This window comes from Aspergillus homomorphus, assembly GCF_003184865.1.
Source record: "Aspergillus homomorphus CBS 101889 unplaced genomic scaffold BO97scaffold_3, whole genome shotgun sequence".
NCBI classification, from domain to species: Eukaryota; Fungi; Ascomycota; class Eurotiomycetes; order Eurotiales; family Aspergillaceae; genus Aspergillus; species Aspergillus homomorphus.
Window position 1 is genome coordinate 169,114 of NW_020291889.1, and position 14,010 is coordinate 183,123.

General features: G+C 51.6%; 5 protein-coding genes across 5 annotated transcripts; 1 reads left to right on the forward strand and 4 right to left on the reverse strand.

The window, feature by feature from the left end:
* Positions 1–139: 139 nt before the first annotated feature.
* Positions 140–2,476, forward strand: BO97DRAFT_382580 (putative Kelch repeats protein). The gene is made up of 3 exons (XM_025693309.1): positions 140–719; positions 775–920; positions 973–2,476. The coding sequence occupies exons 1-3, from the start codon at positions 275–277 to the stop codon at positions 2,401–2,403; spliced, it is 2,022 nt and encodes a 673-aa protein (XP_025555423.1). The 5' UTR covers positions 140–274; the 3' UTR covers positions 2,404–2,476.
* A 275-nt stretch (positions 2,477–2,751) lies between these two features.
* Positions 2,752–4,461, reverse strand: BO97DRAFT_455765 (uncharacterized protein). The gene is made up of 2 exons (XM_025699144.1): positions 3,368–4,461; positions 2,752–3,327 (listed from the first exon to the last, which is right to left on the reverse strand). Exons 1-2 carry the CDS (start codon positions 4,315–4,317, stop codon positions 3,036–3,038), a joined length of 1,242 nt encoding a protein of 413 aa, XP_025555424.1. The 5' UTR covers positions 4,318–4,461; the 3' UTR covers positions 2,752–3,035.
* Positions 4,462–5,260: 799 nt separating this feature from the next.
* On the reverse strand, positions 5,261–7,197 carry BO97DRAFT_129370 (uncharacterized protein). The gene is made up of 3 exons (XM_025690036.1): positions 5,521–7,197; positions 5,376–5,467; positions 5,261–5,303 (listed from the first exon to the last, which is right to left on the reverse strand). Exons 1-2 carry the CDS (start codon positions 7,097–7,099, stop codon positions 5,406–5,408), a joined length of 1,641 nt encoding a protein of 546 aa, XP_025555425.1. The 5' UTR covers positions 7,100–7,197; the 3' UTR covers positions 5,261–5,303; positions 5,376–5,405.
* A 237-nt stretch (positions 7,198–7,434) lies between these two features.
* Positions 7,435–8,343, reverse strand: BO97DRAFT_410679 (uncharacterized protein; the record flags this gene model as incomplete). Its single annotated transcript, XM_025696143.1, has 1 exon — positions 7,435–8,343. The coding sequence occupies one exon, from the start codon at positions 8,341–8,343 to the stop codon at positions 7,435–7,437; it is 909 nt and encodes a 302-aa protein (XP_025555426.1).
* Positions 8,344–8,797: 454 nt separating this feature from the next.
* On the reverse strand, positions 8,798–14,003 carry BO97DRAFT_382582 (uncharacterized protein). The gene is made up of 5 exons (XM_025693310.1): positions 13,602–14,003; positions 13,255–13,543; positions 10,338–13,187; positions 9,633–10,286; positions 8,798–9,583 (listed from the first exon to the last, which is right to left on the reverse strand). The coding sequence occupies exons 1-5, from the start codon at positions 13,641–13,643 to the stop codon at positions 8,949–8,951; spliced, it is 4,470 nt and encodes a 1,489-aa protein (XP_025555427.1). The 5' UTR covers positions 13,644–14,003; the 3' UTR covers positions 8,798–8,948.
* Positions 14,004–14,010: the final 7 nt, after the last annotated feature.

Consider the following 14,010-nt stretch of genomic DNA (forward strand, 5'->3'; position numbering starts at 1 on the left):
CCAAGAATATGTACAAGTTACACGTCTCCAAGGAGCCATGTAAAGCTATTACTAGTCCTGGTAACATGAAGAGGGGCCCGCCAATGGATCAACGATCTTTTTTTTCTTGGGCCCGAGGAAGCCCCGCGCTATAGAAGAAAGATTGACCCCAAGCCACTATCGATAAGGAAGAAGATTTTAGTGGGTGTCATTATCGGCCACCTTGGACCAAGCAAGACCGAGGACAAGGTTCACCTCCAACACAATCTAGTCGGGGCCAGTTAGAATCAGCATCATGGGCAAGAAGAACAAGAAGTCTGCCGAGCACAAGGAGCGGGTAGCAGCGAAACAGTCGAAAAAGGCTGACAAGAAAGAAAAGAGAGGCAAGGGCAAGGGTAAGGATGCAGACAGTGATGCTGAAGATGCCGACTTGGATGCCATCCTTGCCCAGTATGCAGAGGAGCAAGCCAGATTCCTGAAGGTCACGGAGGTCGTCAGTGATCCTCCTACTCCGCGCTCGTCCGCTACCGTACTGGCTTCCCCGTCGAACCAGAACGAGCTTCTGGTCTTCGGCGGAGAGTATTTCGATGGCAATCTGGCTACCTTCTTCAACAACCTTTTCGTTTACAACATCAATCGGGGGGAGTGGAAAGAGATCAACAGTCCCAATAGTCCTCTGCCTCGGAGTGGACATGCATGGTGCCGTGGCGGCAACACTGGAGGTGTCTACTTATTTGGAGGTAAGCGATCTTGGTAGTTCAAAGCGGGCTCAGTGGATTAATCTCTCGTCTCCAGGAGAATTCTCCTCTCCAAAGCAGGGTACTTTCTATCACTACAATGATTTCTGGCACCTTGATCCTTCCACCAGAGAGTGGACCCGTCTGGAAATCAAGGGCAAGGGCCCTCCGGCTAGAAGTGGCCACCGGATGACTTACTACAAGGTTAGTGACATCCAAGGTATCGTCAAGGTGTCAGACGCTTACATTCATGAAGAACTACATCATCTTGTTTGGAGGATTCCAAGATACCTCGCAGCAGACCAAATACCTTCAGGACCTGTGGATCTACGATTGCTCAAATTACACTTGGTTCAGTCCCAATCTTTCAGTGGCTTCGCAGAAACCTGATCCCCGTTCATCTTTCTCTTTCCTGCCACACGACACAGGTGCCGTTCTTTATGGCGGCTATTCCCGGGTCAAAGTCAGCGCTGGCAACAGTGGAAAACCCGTGAAGAGTGGCCCTCAACGGATGACGATGAAGCCTATGGTTCATCAGGATACTTGGTTCCTCCGAATCACACCTCCTCCTGCTGATGCTCCGGCTTCTACGCTCCCGACAGTACGCTGGGAGCGAAGGAAGAAGCCAGCTAACTCACCCAACCCGCCTCGTGCTGGTGCCACCATGGCCTACCACAAGGGGCGTGGCATCATGTTCGGCGGTGTCCATGATGTCGAACTGAGCGAGGAGGGAATTGACAGCGAGTTCTTCGACACCATGTTTGCCTGGAATACTGACCGTAATCGTTTCTTCCCCCTTTCTCTGAGGCGGCCCCGGGCGCAAGGCAAGAAACAGGTAGCGAACCAGTTCAAGTCCCGGGACCGTAGCAAGGCTACGGAAGAGGAACTTCTGCAGAATTTGAAAGCCCTGGAAGCCAAGGGCGGCGTTCGGGATTTGGACGACGATGACGAATTGCAGTTGACATCCAAGGCCGACGAAGAGCCAGCCCAGCCAGAGAAACCCTCTGTGGTGCGATTCGAGATGCCCCATCAACGATTCAATGCGCAGTTGGCGGTGCAAGACGACACTCTTTTCATCTTTGGTGGAACCTTTGAGAAGGGCGACCGGGAATTCACGTTCAACGATCTGTACTCAATTGACCTGGTCAAGCTCGATGGAGTGAAGGAGATTTACTATAACGAACCTGACAATTGGCATCTGCTCAACGAAGCGGAGAGCGATGACGAGATGGATGAAGATGAGGAGGACGACCTTGATGAAGAGGATGAAGGAGATGAAGACGCGATGTCCCTCGACACTGCCTCTCCTGCGCCGACTGAAGCTACCGTTCCATCGGTGACTAAAGAACTGGAACAATTGGAGGTGGAAGAGCAGGAGTCGGAGCCATCAGTTCAGGACAGCAGACCCCTTCCTCGTCCCTTCGAGAGCTTGCGTGAATTCTTCAGCCGGACGTCGGAAGAATGGCAGAAGATCCTGATGGATACCTTGAAAGAGAAAGGCATGGCATTGGACAAAAACATCAAAGAACTTCGCAAAGATGCGTTCAACATGGCAGAGGAGAAATGGTGGGATAGCAGAGAAGAGATCATGGCTCTGGAAGACGAGCAAGAGGAGGCTGGTATTGGTGAGGTGGTCAGCATTGCTGATAGAGCAGACAATGCCGGCGGCGCTGGCAGACGCAGGTAATCTTGGTTGAAAAGCTTATTAGAATACTCAAAACATCGATGTTCTTCAATGCAACTTTATGATTTTTCGGAGCTCGTTTTGGCTTCCTCAAGTTTGAGTGATGTATGCATTCTTGACAGCGGACTGCCTCCGATATAAGCTCTGGCAGGATACACTTATGTCCATTGAGAGCTCTAATCGCCGTGCCATCTCCGTGATCGAGGGCAATGGTTGAGGTTGTTAAGTCCGTGGCTGGAGCGTCATGACCAGCTGGTTACCCAATTGGGAATAGCGTCGGAGTTGCAGATGATGTCGCTGACTGTTTGTATGTTTATATGTTTGTATTTCCCGCCCCGCCTGTCGGAGGATCAATCATCTTCAGCTCCCATATTCAAGCATTAGTTTGACGCTGACTTATGTCTGATACTTGATGCTTTTTTTCTTCTCACTTTGGTATGCTCTGTCAATGGACTATGGTAATAATAACTACGCTTGTTCTCGACGGCTTTCCTTTACAGCTACGGCATCAACTTCATCATGATCGTTTTGCGCCTAACTTTCATACATGCTACTTCTGCAAATCATCCTTGCATTGCTGCTATAATTCGACATCATATTGGTCTCAGTCATTTTGAATAATATTGATCAGTTTTTTAAAGTATGTTATCAAATGGAATTTCCGTCCCCGAAGAAAAGTGAGACCCAGAAAGGGCTGCGCTGCCCTGTTCCAGAAGCCTGGGATCAGGAACCGGCATCATTTCTGATGTATTCTGTTCTGAAAGCCAATCAAGAACCGGCATAAGTCCTGATGCGCCCTGTCCCAGGTGGCTTGGATCAGGAACCGGTGGATCAGGAACCGGCATCGTTCCTGGAGCGACATCGTCAACAGCTCGCCTCGGGCACATGCGCACATGGTTTTCCCAAGCAACTGGGAAGATCTTGGCCCTATTACAAGCGTTACAGTAAAGATAGACACAGTTTTGACTGTCGTTCAAGCTCCGTCAGCGGCACAGAAGCCGCGCAAGCATTGCAATAACCGAAAGTACCCTCAACCCGCTTCGAACATGTGCAGACATGGCTTTCCCAAGCACCCGTATGGATCTTGGCCGTCTTGTATGCGTCACAGTAAAGAAAGATACGTTCCCGACGGTGTTGCTCAAGCTCCGTCAGCGGCACAGAAGTCGCGCAAGCATTGCAACGACCGAGCGTAGGCTCATACCCCTCAGGCTTAGCGACTAAAGCTCGGAGTCTTTGCTTGCTTTTGTTCTTTTTAGAGGATCCGCACGTTCGTAAATGCGATTTCAGTTCAGCGGAGGGGAGTCGGTAGCGGTGGCAAAAGTAGCATCGGAAAAAGGCACACTCGCGGCGGTGCTGCATTTCTTCTGTCCGCGGGAAGATTGGTCTGCACCCCGGGCACATCCAATGCGTGTCCGCCGCGTCCAGATATCGCTTCAAGAATTTCTGCGCACGCGTGGTGTTGAGGTGTTCTGCGTCCATCTCGCGGTACTTGGCTCGCGTGCTCGGGTAGCGTTGGATATGCTGCACGAGCTCGGTCCTGCTCCCCTTGACATTGTCTTTGCCACATGCGAGGCATCTATGGCACTTCACTGGCTGCGTTGGCTCGACAATGTGGAAGTTGCTCCGGAGCTCGGTTTTTTGAGCCTTGGTCCACGTCACCACTTCCAAGGAAGCTCTCGGATCCGCTGAGTTCTCCGCTGCAATACGCTTCTCTGCGTTCGCGGAGCAGCATTTCACGTGCCGTCTGATGCAACTCGCGTGGTCAGCTACGATATCTCCACAGACAAGACACTTTAGTTGTCGCGAATAGCACTGGAGTCCAGCGCCGCCGATTATCTGAAAGTTCTTGCGAAGGTCAGGATTGTACCTTCCACGGGACTTGGCGGCACACTCTGCGGTGGATGGATCTTCAGACATCGCTTTCGCTTCTTGCTAGTGCGTCAACTTGAGACGTTGTCGTGTAAGCTTGATATAACACGAAGCCTAAACGCAAGACTCTGTCAAGTGTCATGGCTAAAGTGAGAACGATAATAGAAGGAGTAACCAGGTATTTATAACGACAGAAATCCATGTCTGATGCTTTCACTTCACTTTCCCCATTAAAGGATATCTCCGGGTGATGAACCGATCATGGCAGAGTTCGTGAAGATCAGCTGCAAGAGGCTAACCCCCACAACAGTCATTAACCTGAGTCTGCTTCTCATTCAGCTGTCGACGTGGTGAAGATCGACTGTAATCCTTTCAAGATACACGAAATATGTTATGGCAGAAATCTTTCTGAAATAGGTTTCGAAAGGGAGATTATCGCTACCCGGCAGTGATCTATTTGTCTTGGTCACTTCTTAGTCGTTCAGCGGAGTCCGCTTTGTTGCTATCAAGAGCTATTCCATGATGATATCAGTAGTGAGAGAATATTATCGCTTCATATCTCGATTTTCTCCTGCACCTGCTTCCTCTTCAAGTGATCGATTACCGGCTGCCTGTTGGCTTCATTGATAATATCCTTCAGTGACTGTCGAGAAAACAAGACAGTATTGTTAAAATATATCTGAGAAAATCTCTTGCGGTTCTGCCAACAATCACTAACAAGAAAGGTATTTCCTACGAGCAATGATTCAGAGGATTTGGTGTAGTTCTGATGGCCTAAGTCTGCTTGGGTTCATATCATGTGTTTGTAATGCCGTGATAACTCGTCGTACGTGCTATTCTATGTATTCTGGAGCTCTACCTATACCCTTTTTTAGCTGTTGGTGGAAGTCAGAGTAGTAAATGGCTAGTTGGGAAGATACGTATTGTTTGATTGATACATCTGTACATTGCATGGTTTATCTAAGGTCTTTGCATTTTCAAGTTAAAGATGCTAGGAAGTGTTGAGAGAGCTGCGCCCTCCTGGCCGGATTGTACTGTAGATAATCAGCCAGAGTCAGGATTCATTCTTCGGAAATCATATTTGTTTTCCCAAAGCATATTGGTACCTTTAAGGGTTCAATGAGTGTTCAATGATCTTATAGCAGTATTGAACATTGGCGGCGGTCCTCATGAGACACAGATATCATGATCTGAAGCACTATAACCATTTAGCGAGTTGTGCCAAAAAGCCATCGACAGGAAAGATCGTACGCAGATGGTCGTCCTTCAACTTGTTCAAGTGGTCCACCTCGTCTCCCTCGCCTGAAGTGTCCACCTCGCTTAAGCTACTCAGGTCGCTCAGGTCGCTTAGCTCGAGGCCACGCTGCTCCTCCCCTGACACCTGCTCCTTGTGGTCAGAGTTTGTCAACAGATGACCTTGACCGCGGCGGGCTCGACATTTCTGGGCATGATCGCCTTGTCGACCTGCAGGGATTCGTGGTTGATGGCATAATCGACAACGCACGAAAGCACACCGTTTGAGATGTAGGTTGCGGTATGTCCATGTGCAATAATCCAAGCATCTATAGCATCTCCACATCAAGCAGGATTTCTTGTGCTCCTTGAACTCACTGGGAGTGAACCCGCGTCGGCCGCAATAAGTACAGCGGCGGCAGATCTTTTTGCAGTCCTTCATATGCGGCTCGAACGAGGCCATGCCCACCTCTGTGCCACAACCATAGCAAGTGAGCTTTCCAGGGGTGGCGTCAGGGCACTCGAGGTCGCGCCATGGGCATTGGCGCCGGTGCGCAGGCAGCTCCGAGTGGAGGATCGTCTCCTTGCAGCCGATGTTGTCGCAGGACCGACTGGCACCCAGCTTATACCAAGTATCTTCCAGGCCGGGACCGGGGCACATGATGAGGTGTCGTTCGAGGACGATTTTGCGTTGCGATCGAATCATCAGATCCCATGGTAGCTGCAGTTTCTCACCGCAGAGACGGCACATGGTGCGCTGCGCTGCTATTTCGCCGCCCGGAACCTCCTCGTCCTCGTCGTCCTCCTCAACGCCTCCCTCGATCCGGAAATACCCACGGGTCCGCTCAATGCGAGGCCGCTCAGCCACCGAGTGGGAAAAATGCTTCTCGACATACTCCCGCACGAAGGGTCGGTCCACTTCACCAGCAGCCCGCGGCTGGCGGCACCGAGCGAGCAATGCCGGGCATTGCCGGATGTGTCCTAAGAGGCCGGTTCTTGCCCAGTCAGCAAGCAGATGACCGCAGTCCGGACACTGGGGGACTTCGTCTTCGATGAGATAAAGGCTGCGCAGCTCCGCTAGTTGGGCTTGCGTCCAGCGGTCCACCCAGCGAGTCTCGTGCTTGTTCCTACTGCAGTTATCCTTCATATGCCGGTTCAGTTGTGACACGTTGTTTTTCATGTTGCCACCGCAAATGAGGCAACAAACCTTTGCTCCTGTGCTGCTAAGGATCTGGAAACGATGCCGAGCCTCTTCCTTGCACTGGACTTCTCCTGTAGGGCTCACTCTTGGCAGTTTTCGTTTCGGCTGAACGGGCTTTTGTTTTTTAGGCATGGCTACTGGATCTGTTCGCGAGAGTGGCTGCTTGGGGTTCAGAGATCTCCAGATAAGCGACAAGATTGGAACTGAACATGCGTTCTGATGATAGCTTGTGTTTCGTGGTGAGAGGATTACCCAAAGGAGCGTCGGGGTTGGAAGATTGAGTCTGATATATGTCTCGCTCCGGCTACTGAGAAGGCAAGTCCCTGGCAATCTTTTGACTCTCAATTCGACTTGAAGAGAAACTCCTGAAATAATACCGGGGTTTTTATTCACCATCACACGCCTTTCGTCAAGAATAAAAAAGGTTAGTTCTCTAGGAGCTTTTTACAACTACAGACTGAGATCAACGATATATATCTCGGAGGTCGTTTCGATTGTGATTGAGCTTAGCATACTACATCCCAAGCCTGCTGCGAGGCTATTCTGGATCTCCAACGGCCGTCTTAGCCATCCAACACATACGAGCCGCAGTAGACTACTTCATCCTGTCCATCTTATACCCTTACATAGGTCGTACAAGTTCAAAATCGTCTATTTTTTCCGAAAAATATCTTCAATAAAATCACGGAGTACAGTACATACACCATACCCCTAGATCTACAGCTAACCACCTACTCACCCAGCGACGAGCCCTCATCCACCTCAGTTCCAGGTGCCTGTGCCTGCACCTGTACCTGCACCTGCACCCGCTGCCGCTGCCGCGAAGAAGACCTAACACCAACACCACCCCGACAAAACCTCAGATGCCTCCTCATCAACTCGGGCCTCCCGCCCATAACAGCGCGACAAGCGCGACAACGCGCCTGCCGCGAATTCCTCTTCAGCCCCATGGCAAAATGCTCAAGAAGCCCCCGCTCGTCCTCCTCCCAATTCCCAACCCTCGCAGGACAGCACTTATTATGGCCGCGCAACGTGTGCACCAAGTCCTGGACGGCCGACCCGCAAGAGCGACAGGTCGCACGGCGTTCGTTCGGTTTCCCGGTCCCGGATATCTCGAAACCTTTGCGGACAGTCGCGGGGTCTTCGCACCACGGAGCCCGGGTTTGGGTGGGATAAGGGGTGTAAGCGTAGCTACTGCTGCTGGGGCTGGGGCTGGTGCTGGGGCTGGTGCTGGTGCTGGTGGCATGTAACTTGCGTTGGGGGTGGGGTAGAAGAGCGTCGTCGTCCGCTTCTTCTTCTGTCTTCGTCACTTCAGCCGGCTTATCCACTACCATCTCGTCTTCAATCTGCTTCAATAATTGCTGTTCCTGCTCTTCTAGTAATGCGATAGCGCCTACGGCGGCGGCGACTAGCCCTCTTACGCCGGATTCTCGGCCAGGGCAGTAGCGGAGATGGTCGCGCAGGAGCGGAAGCGGAAGGGTATCGGCATCGTTCTGCGTGGCGAAGCAGGTCACTGTCACCAGGCAGGCGCGGCATTCGTACTCCAGCTGACGACGGCCTGGGGGCCCCTCGACGCTGCGGGCCTCGTAATACTCGTCTTCCCAGGTCTTCCGGTTGGTTTCGGAGAGCGGTTCGGACATTTTGTCTGTCTGTTTGTAACGCTGTGACTGTGTTTAGTTGTCTGCGTGAGATAGAGAGGCGGAGAGAGAGCAAAAGGTGTCAGTGCCGCTTTGGGTATCATAGTGACTTGGGTATTTGCTGGGATTCCGAGTGCTCTTATATATCTTGTAACTGAGGGGAGTTGTCAGTTGGTATTCATTGTTGGGGAGATGAGTTTTTTTATGGGGTTAGCGACTACAGAAAAGGAACAAGGGTATGTCTTTGAGAAAGAAGGAGATTATCGGGAAGAGGACGAGAGGTAGCCGCTGGACGCTTTCTTGTGAAAGGGAGGTCATATCCCTATATCCCAGCCGTCGGCAGGTCGGGTCGTTCGTGGTCGCAATAGTTTATGTCAATAAAGGATTGACTGGCCGAGGCCGAATTCGCTGAGGAACACTGTACCACACACGTTGTGCTCGATATGAAAGTAAGACAATGAATTATATACAGATACCCCGGGATGTTTGAAGCAAATCTAGCAGGAGAGAGAAGCAAGCACCAAACGCCCGCATCTTCACACCCACCGGCCGCAACATGGTATAATGAACTAGTTAAACACGCAATGAGGCAAGAAAAAGAAAAGGAATCAGAGAACGTAGCTCAGAAGTGCCTGAGCCTTGACTACCGTGGCAATGTGCCACGGTAAGGTACCCTGCTGCACCGCTCGAGTGCCCCGAGCCCGAGCCAGACTGGCAAGATCTCGGTACATGCTTAGGATATCTCGGAGGAGGGCGTCGTAGGAAGTCGACGGACGCCGCGTGTAGATGACGTTAGCGCCCATGGTAAATACCCCGTCTCCGTCGGTGGAGCCTCGCCTGCGGAGGAGATATCCGCTGGCCAGCGCGGGCCGATACTCAGTTTGATGCATAGAGCTGTTGAGCCGGTGCGACAGGACGACGCCCCACGTCTCGTCGCATATGTCCATGAGGAGGGATTCGGACTCGATTTCAGGATTGGTTTCTGCTGTCGGGGTGGGCGCGTTGAGAGGCGCATTAGCTCCGCTGGGAGGGGTGGGCGCCGTGCTGATTTGGTCGGGTGACGAAATGCTAGGATTCGGCGTAGCGATCGGCGAGGTTGATGCGAGGGGGTTGACGGCGCTCATTGTCAAGGGCAAGAAAGGTGGCTCGAGTGTAAGATCGGGCGTAGTGCTGACACTCAGGATCGTCAAATCCAGATTTGTTGATCGGGACTTATTGTACTGCTCTGTAAAGTTTGTCCAGGCTGGGAACCGTCAGTAACCATGCGAAACAGCTTGCAGTGGCACACTCACAGTCAATTTCCTCCTGATCTATAGGATCCGTGTTGGCGACAACAACCCGCCAGCGCGCCTGAGTCCTGTCCATGATGTCCTTCGTTGCCCCCCAGATTTCACCGCGTACTTCCGCAACACTTCGGACTGCTGACGAGTTGCGGAAGCGGAGACAATAGGACATGGTCCGCTGCAGGGCCCCCGTGTTGTCGGACCAGGCCACACTTAGCCATCTTTGGTCTTGACTTCTGGAGCACGCAATGTGGAGACATTTTCCTTCTTGCAGTGGAGAGGTCTTCTCGGATGAAAGTTTGAAGTTGATTGTCTTGGGAAGAGGTTCCGCAAGAAGCATCGGAGGTGCGCCGTTGACTAGGCTAGAATCAGGCGACTTGGGTGGGCACCGGCTGTAGACTTCAAGAGCCAGGTTCAAGTAGTCGGCTTGAGGAGGCACAACTAACGATTCGTTCGACATGAGAAAGTCAAGGGGAACAATCTGCAGTACAAGTTCATTTAGTTGCCGTGCCTGTTGCCGGTCAGCATCGGCCACATAATTCTGAAACAGACTCCAGAAGGCCGAGCAGATATCGACCAATGCTGCAGCGTGGGTAAAAGGGTTGACGATATAGACAAGGAGATTGTTATCCTTGCCGGGCGGATCCTTCAACAAAGCAGCTCCTGCACCTAGTCAGCGCCGACCTTTTTAAAAAAAATGAAGAGTTGACGTACCTAATTCTTCGCATATTGTCTTCAAGGATTGCATGATAGATGAATAGCGTTTATGTGCCAGACCAATGTCCCACGAGCCCAAGCCACGGTTGAAAAGGTTCGATCCATCCCCTCGATCGTGAACCCCCAGATTGCAGCCTGAGTATACTAAGCCAAGGCGATCTAGAAAGGTATCGGCAGCTTCTGCGGCGGTATGAGGGTGGATGCAATAAGCGAGTATGTCTTTCTGGCCGTGAGCCGGTCCTAATCCAAATGTCTCCCAGAAAGGGATCGCTGGTGGTAGTGTTTCTAGGAAATCTTTGCCTCGACAGACGCGTAGGTGTGGTGGACTGAGACGAGAAATGGTGCCTTTGCCTGTTTCCCTCCGCTGAGTAGGTTGTCGCGCCTGGGCACTGCCAGGGGCAGGAGAAAGTGCTAAATTATCCTGCAACGAGACAAAGCTATTCAGGTCGAGCCTTTCGATACCGCCCATAAACGATTGGTCGTCAACGTTCTGGGGAGAATGAGCGTCATTTTCACAGGCGGAAAGACCAATAGTACCACCATCGTACTTGTGATCCAGAGAAGATTGCGTCACTTGATCAACCAGAATCTGGGCAATTTGAATTTGCAATTCTTTCTGAAGAAGGACGGGGAAGGTTTGGTTCTGAGAAATCGAGAAGTTGCCGGCCAAGGACCAGTCGGAGAAAGTTGAAAGGAAATTGCCCAAGAAGACGGAATCCTCGGGACGTGGATTTGCTGCGTCTTGCTGCACGTTCAAGGAAGCATTTTCTGGAGACAAAGCCAACGATTTTGTGGAGTTCGAACGACTGCGTTTTCTTTTGCGCGTAGAGTACGTTGTCGGTGACGTATCGCTGTCCGACCCAGATCCTTCGCTGTCAGTACTTGCAGCGTCGCTCATCTCCGTGCCTGTAACTAGTTGCAGCATTTCCTCACCCGCAAGACTGTCGCGATCGTCGGACAGTGTGGCACCCGCACTTTTCTTCGACTTTGTACTGCGGCGAAGAAGGCCGATGGTTGGAATATCACTCTTTGTGGTGGCCGTGACGTTCGCGGAGGTATCTTTTCCGCGCATTGTAAACCAGAACTTTCCTTCAGTGCTGTATTTGTGATCCCAACCGGAAACCCCTTGCCTGAAGTGAATAGGTCGGTAATGCGCCGGCATCTGTCCGTTCTGGAGAGGTTGACTTTCGGTTTGCGGCTCGGGAAAGAGAAATTTCTTGACCTCGACAGGGCTCAATGGCGGGCTTATCGTGCCGACATTGTCTGCATGAGGCGATGATGGAGGGGTGTTCTTTTCATCCACGGGCTGTTCAGTCTGATCTTCAGCTGTCACATCCATTTTGTCTGCGTCGGGTATAAAATTCTGCGCCTCAATCATCTCTTGCACCAATTCAGGGAAGCCCTGCTCAACCGGCGTAGGCTGTACACCAAGGGGCTCTGCCTCAACAAAGTCCGGCATATCGTGAAGAGCACCTGTATGGCCCTCTTCATCCATACGATCAAAGCTTGGGTCATCAAAGAAGCTAAAGTCCGCATCTGTGATCCCTTTGGCTCCAAAATCCCTCTCGTTCATATCCCCAAATAGATCATCGTCATCGTTGGTATCGTACAGTCCAGACCCAACGGCAAGCCCTGCCGAAGGGCCAAACCCTATCGTCACATCCAGTCCAGCGCGGTCCTTACTGTGGGGTTGGCCAAAAGACATCTGTCTGGTCTGTTGAGGAAGGGTGGAATTGTTGTAGAAGTCCTCGGAAAATGCATCTGAGGAGACGGTGATAGGATTGAGTCCGGCTGTCGTGGCCCCGTCTGGCGGGGTCGGGTATACAAGACTTGCAGGTTGGATGTCTGGGTACTGTGAAGCCCGCGAAAGGCTTTCTAACCCTTCCGGCAACCCCATCGTATCGGGGGTGGGCGCATCTTGGTCTTTGGTCTCGGATTCCGGAGCAACGGATGGAGGTTTAGGGCTCGTTTCGTTAGGGCTGGGGTTCTCTAATACGTGCCACTTTTCTGCAAAGTCTAGAGGGTCATCGACAACAGCACAGACGCTTTCCATTTCACCATAGGAGTCTGAAGATGCTGATTTTGTCCTTCTGAAGCAGTAGATAGCTGGCCAAAGAATGCGCTTGAGAGGAAGCGTTGATAAGCCTCCATCGTTCGGCCGCCATGTTTCCCCAGCCAGTCTAGAGTAGAATGGTTCCCAAACTTCAACCTCCACCCATGAGTCTTCGTCGATCCCACTGATTGGAAGACCAAAATTGGCAAGCCAACCCAGTACATTGACCATCCACTGTTTGCGGTTCGCCGGGTCCGACCAATCAGCTCCCACGCCTCCTGCGCCGAACGGATAAGGCGATGAAGCCACCTTCAGACCTGGATTTGTCGTCACTAGTCTGGCGATTGACCCGCTGGGTGATAGCCACAGATCCGTACCCGTTGGAATGTCGAGGACCTCTGAAGAGTCGTCTTCGGGGTTGCAAAGTCTCATAAGACCCGGTTGTGACACGGTTTGCAACGCTACAGTCAGCTTTCCAGCCGCTATCAGTTGAAGCTGAAGCGTAGTCAGCGATGGGGCGAAAGCTAAGCTTTCATTGCTGAAGCCGATGGTCTCATCAAGATCTTTGCCATCGAGAGTGAGAAGGGTGCGTGACCCGAGTGGAACTGCGCTCGTCTGCTGTATTAACTGCAGGCTTAACGTTCCCATAAGTGCCGAGATAAATGATGCGTAGATTGTGGCGAATGGTGTAGGCGCATTCGGTCTTTGCGACCCGGCTGCACCTGCCGCATTTTGAGGCTCTGCCGAGAGATTCTTGACCAAATCTGACGAGGACACACTGCCAGAAGAGGAGACTGCACGATGAGATCAGCGCTTGCTTCCAGCACCTGAATTACACTTGCGCCGCGAAAGATGACGTACCTTTCAACGTAGTAGAGCCGACGAGCAGTCTACCGGATTCATCTTTGCCCTGACTTGCAGACACTGGGGCTAGAGACTCAAATCCCGGAGTAGGAGAAAAGGTCCATAGACAAAGCCGTCGAGGATAGCTTGAAACGAGACAATCGAGGCTTCTTAGGCGAAGCTCCAGATCTTTGAGACGGCTGAGATGTTTCAAAATGGTATAGCCATTTGCGGAAGGCTCGCCAGGAGTATTTGTAATACCAGGCTCTTCGGTATATATTCTCCAGTAAATGTGCGAGAATCCGTCCTGGAGTAGTGTTTTAGAAGGATCGTGTGAGGACACGTGCGGGCTGCGATAGACTTACAATGACGCGTATGTTTGTGACGGACCCGCCTGGAAAGTCCATGGTTTAATTAAAAAGCCCCTTGAAAATGCTGGCAGGTCTTCTAGCTAGCCAGGAACGCTTCTACCAGCGAAAGAAAATTCATTTCCAGGAGCGCATCCCCAGGTAATCATATCTCAGCGCGACAACATGGGAACTTTTGGCAGTCAGTAAATAGATCAGCTTCCTGAAGCCATCGCTTTTTGGGGGGAAGGGGATTTAAGGGTTCGCGATCAAAGTAGTACCAGAGAGAGGGATGAAGACGTAGGTATATATAGGATAAGGGGGTGTAAGTGGTCAAGAAACAAGAGCCATCAGGCAGCAGAAGAAGATACAAGAAGTAAGGAGAGCGGGAACTGGGAATTGATAATGGATGAATGGGGATGGATGG

What these genes read in the sequence shown, in the direction of transcription:
- BO97DRAFT_455765 (XM_025699144.1), bottom strand. Translation starts at nt 4,317, where the DNA reads ATGTCTGAAGATCCATCCACCGCAGAGTGTGCCGCCAAGTCCCGTGGA. An exon ending in CTGACGGAGCTTGAACGACA is followed by an intron (nt 3,328 to 3,367) that starts GTCAAAACTGTG and finishes CGCTTGTAATAG; the next exon opens with GGCCAAGATCTTCCCAGTTG.
- BO97DRAFT_382580 (XM_025693309.1), top strand. Translation starts at nt 275, where the DNA reads ATGGGCAAGAAGAACAAGAAGTCTGCCGAGCACAAGGAGCGGGTAGCA. An exon ending in AGGTGTCTACTTATTTGGAG is followed by an intron (nt 720 to 774) that starts GTAAGCGATCTT and finishes TCTCGTCTCCAG; the next exon opens with GAGAATTCTCCTCTCCAAAG. An exon ending in ACCGGATGACTTACTACAAG is followed by an intron (nt 921 to 972) that starts GTTAGTGACATC and finishes ACATTCATGAAG; the next exon opens with AACTACATCATCTTGTTTGG.
- BO97DRAFT_382582 (XM_025693310.1), bottom strand. Translation starts at nt 13,643, where the DNA reads ATGGACTTTCCAGGCGGGTCCGTCACAAACATACGCGTCATT. An exon ending in TCACAAACATACGCGTCATT is followed by an intron (nt 13,544 to 13,601) that starts GTAAGTCTATCG and finishes ACACTACTCCAG; the next exon opens with GACGGATTCTCGCACATTTA. An exon ending in CGGCTCTACTACGTTGAAAG is followed by an intron (nt 13,188 to 13,254) that starts GTACGTCATCTT and finishes CTCATCGTGCAG; the next exon opens with TCTCCTCTTCTGGCAGTGTG.
- BO97DRAFT_129370 (XM_025690036.1), bottom strand. Translation starts at nt 7,099, where the DNA reads ATGGTGAATAAAAACCCCGGTATTATTTCAGGAGTTTCTCTTCAAGTC. An exon ending in GTTGAAGGACGACCATCTGC is followed by an intron (nt 5,468 to 5,520) that starts GTACGATCTTTC and finishes AAATGGTTATAG; the next exon opens with TGCTTCAGATCATGATATCT.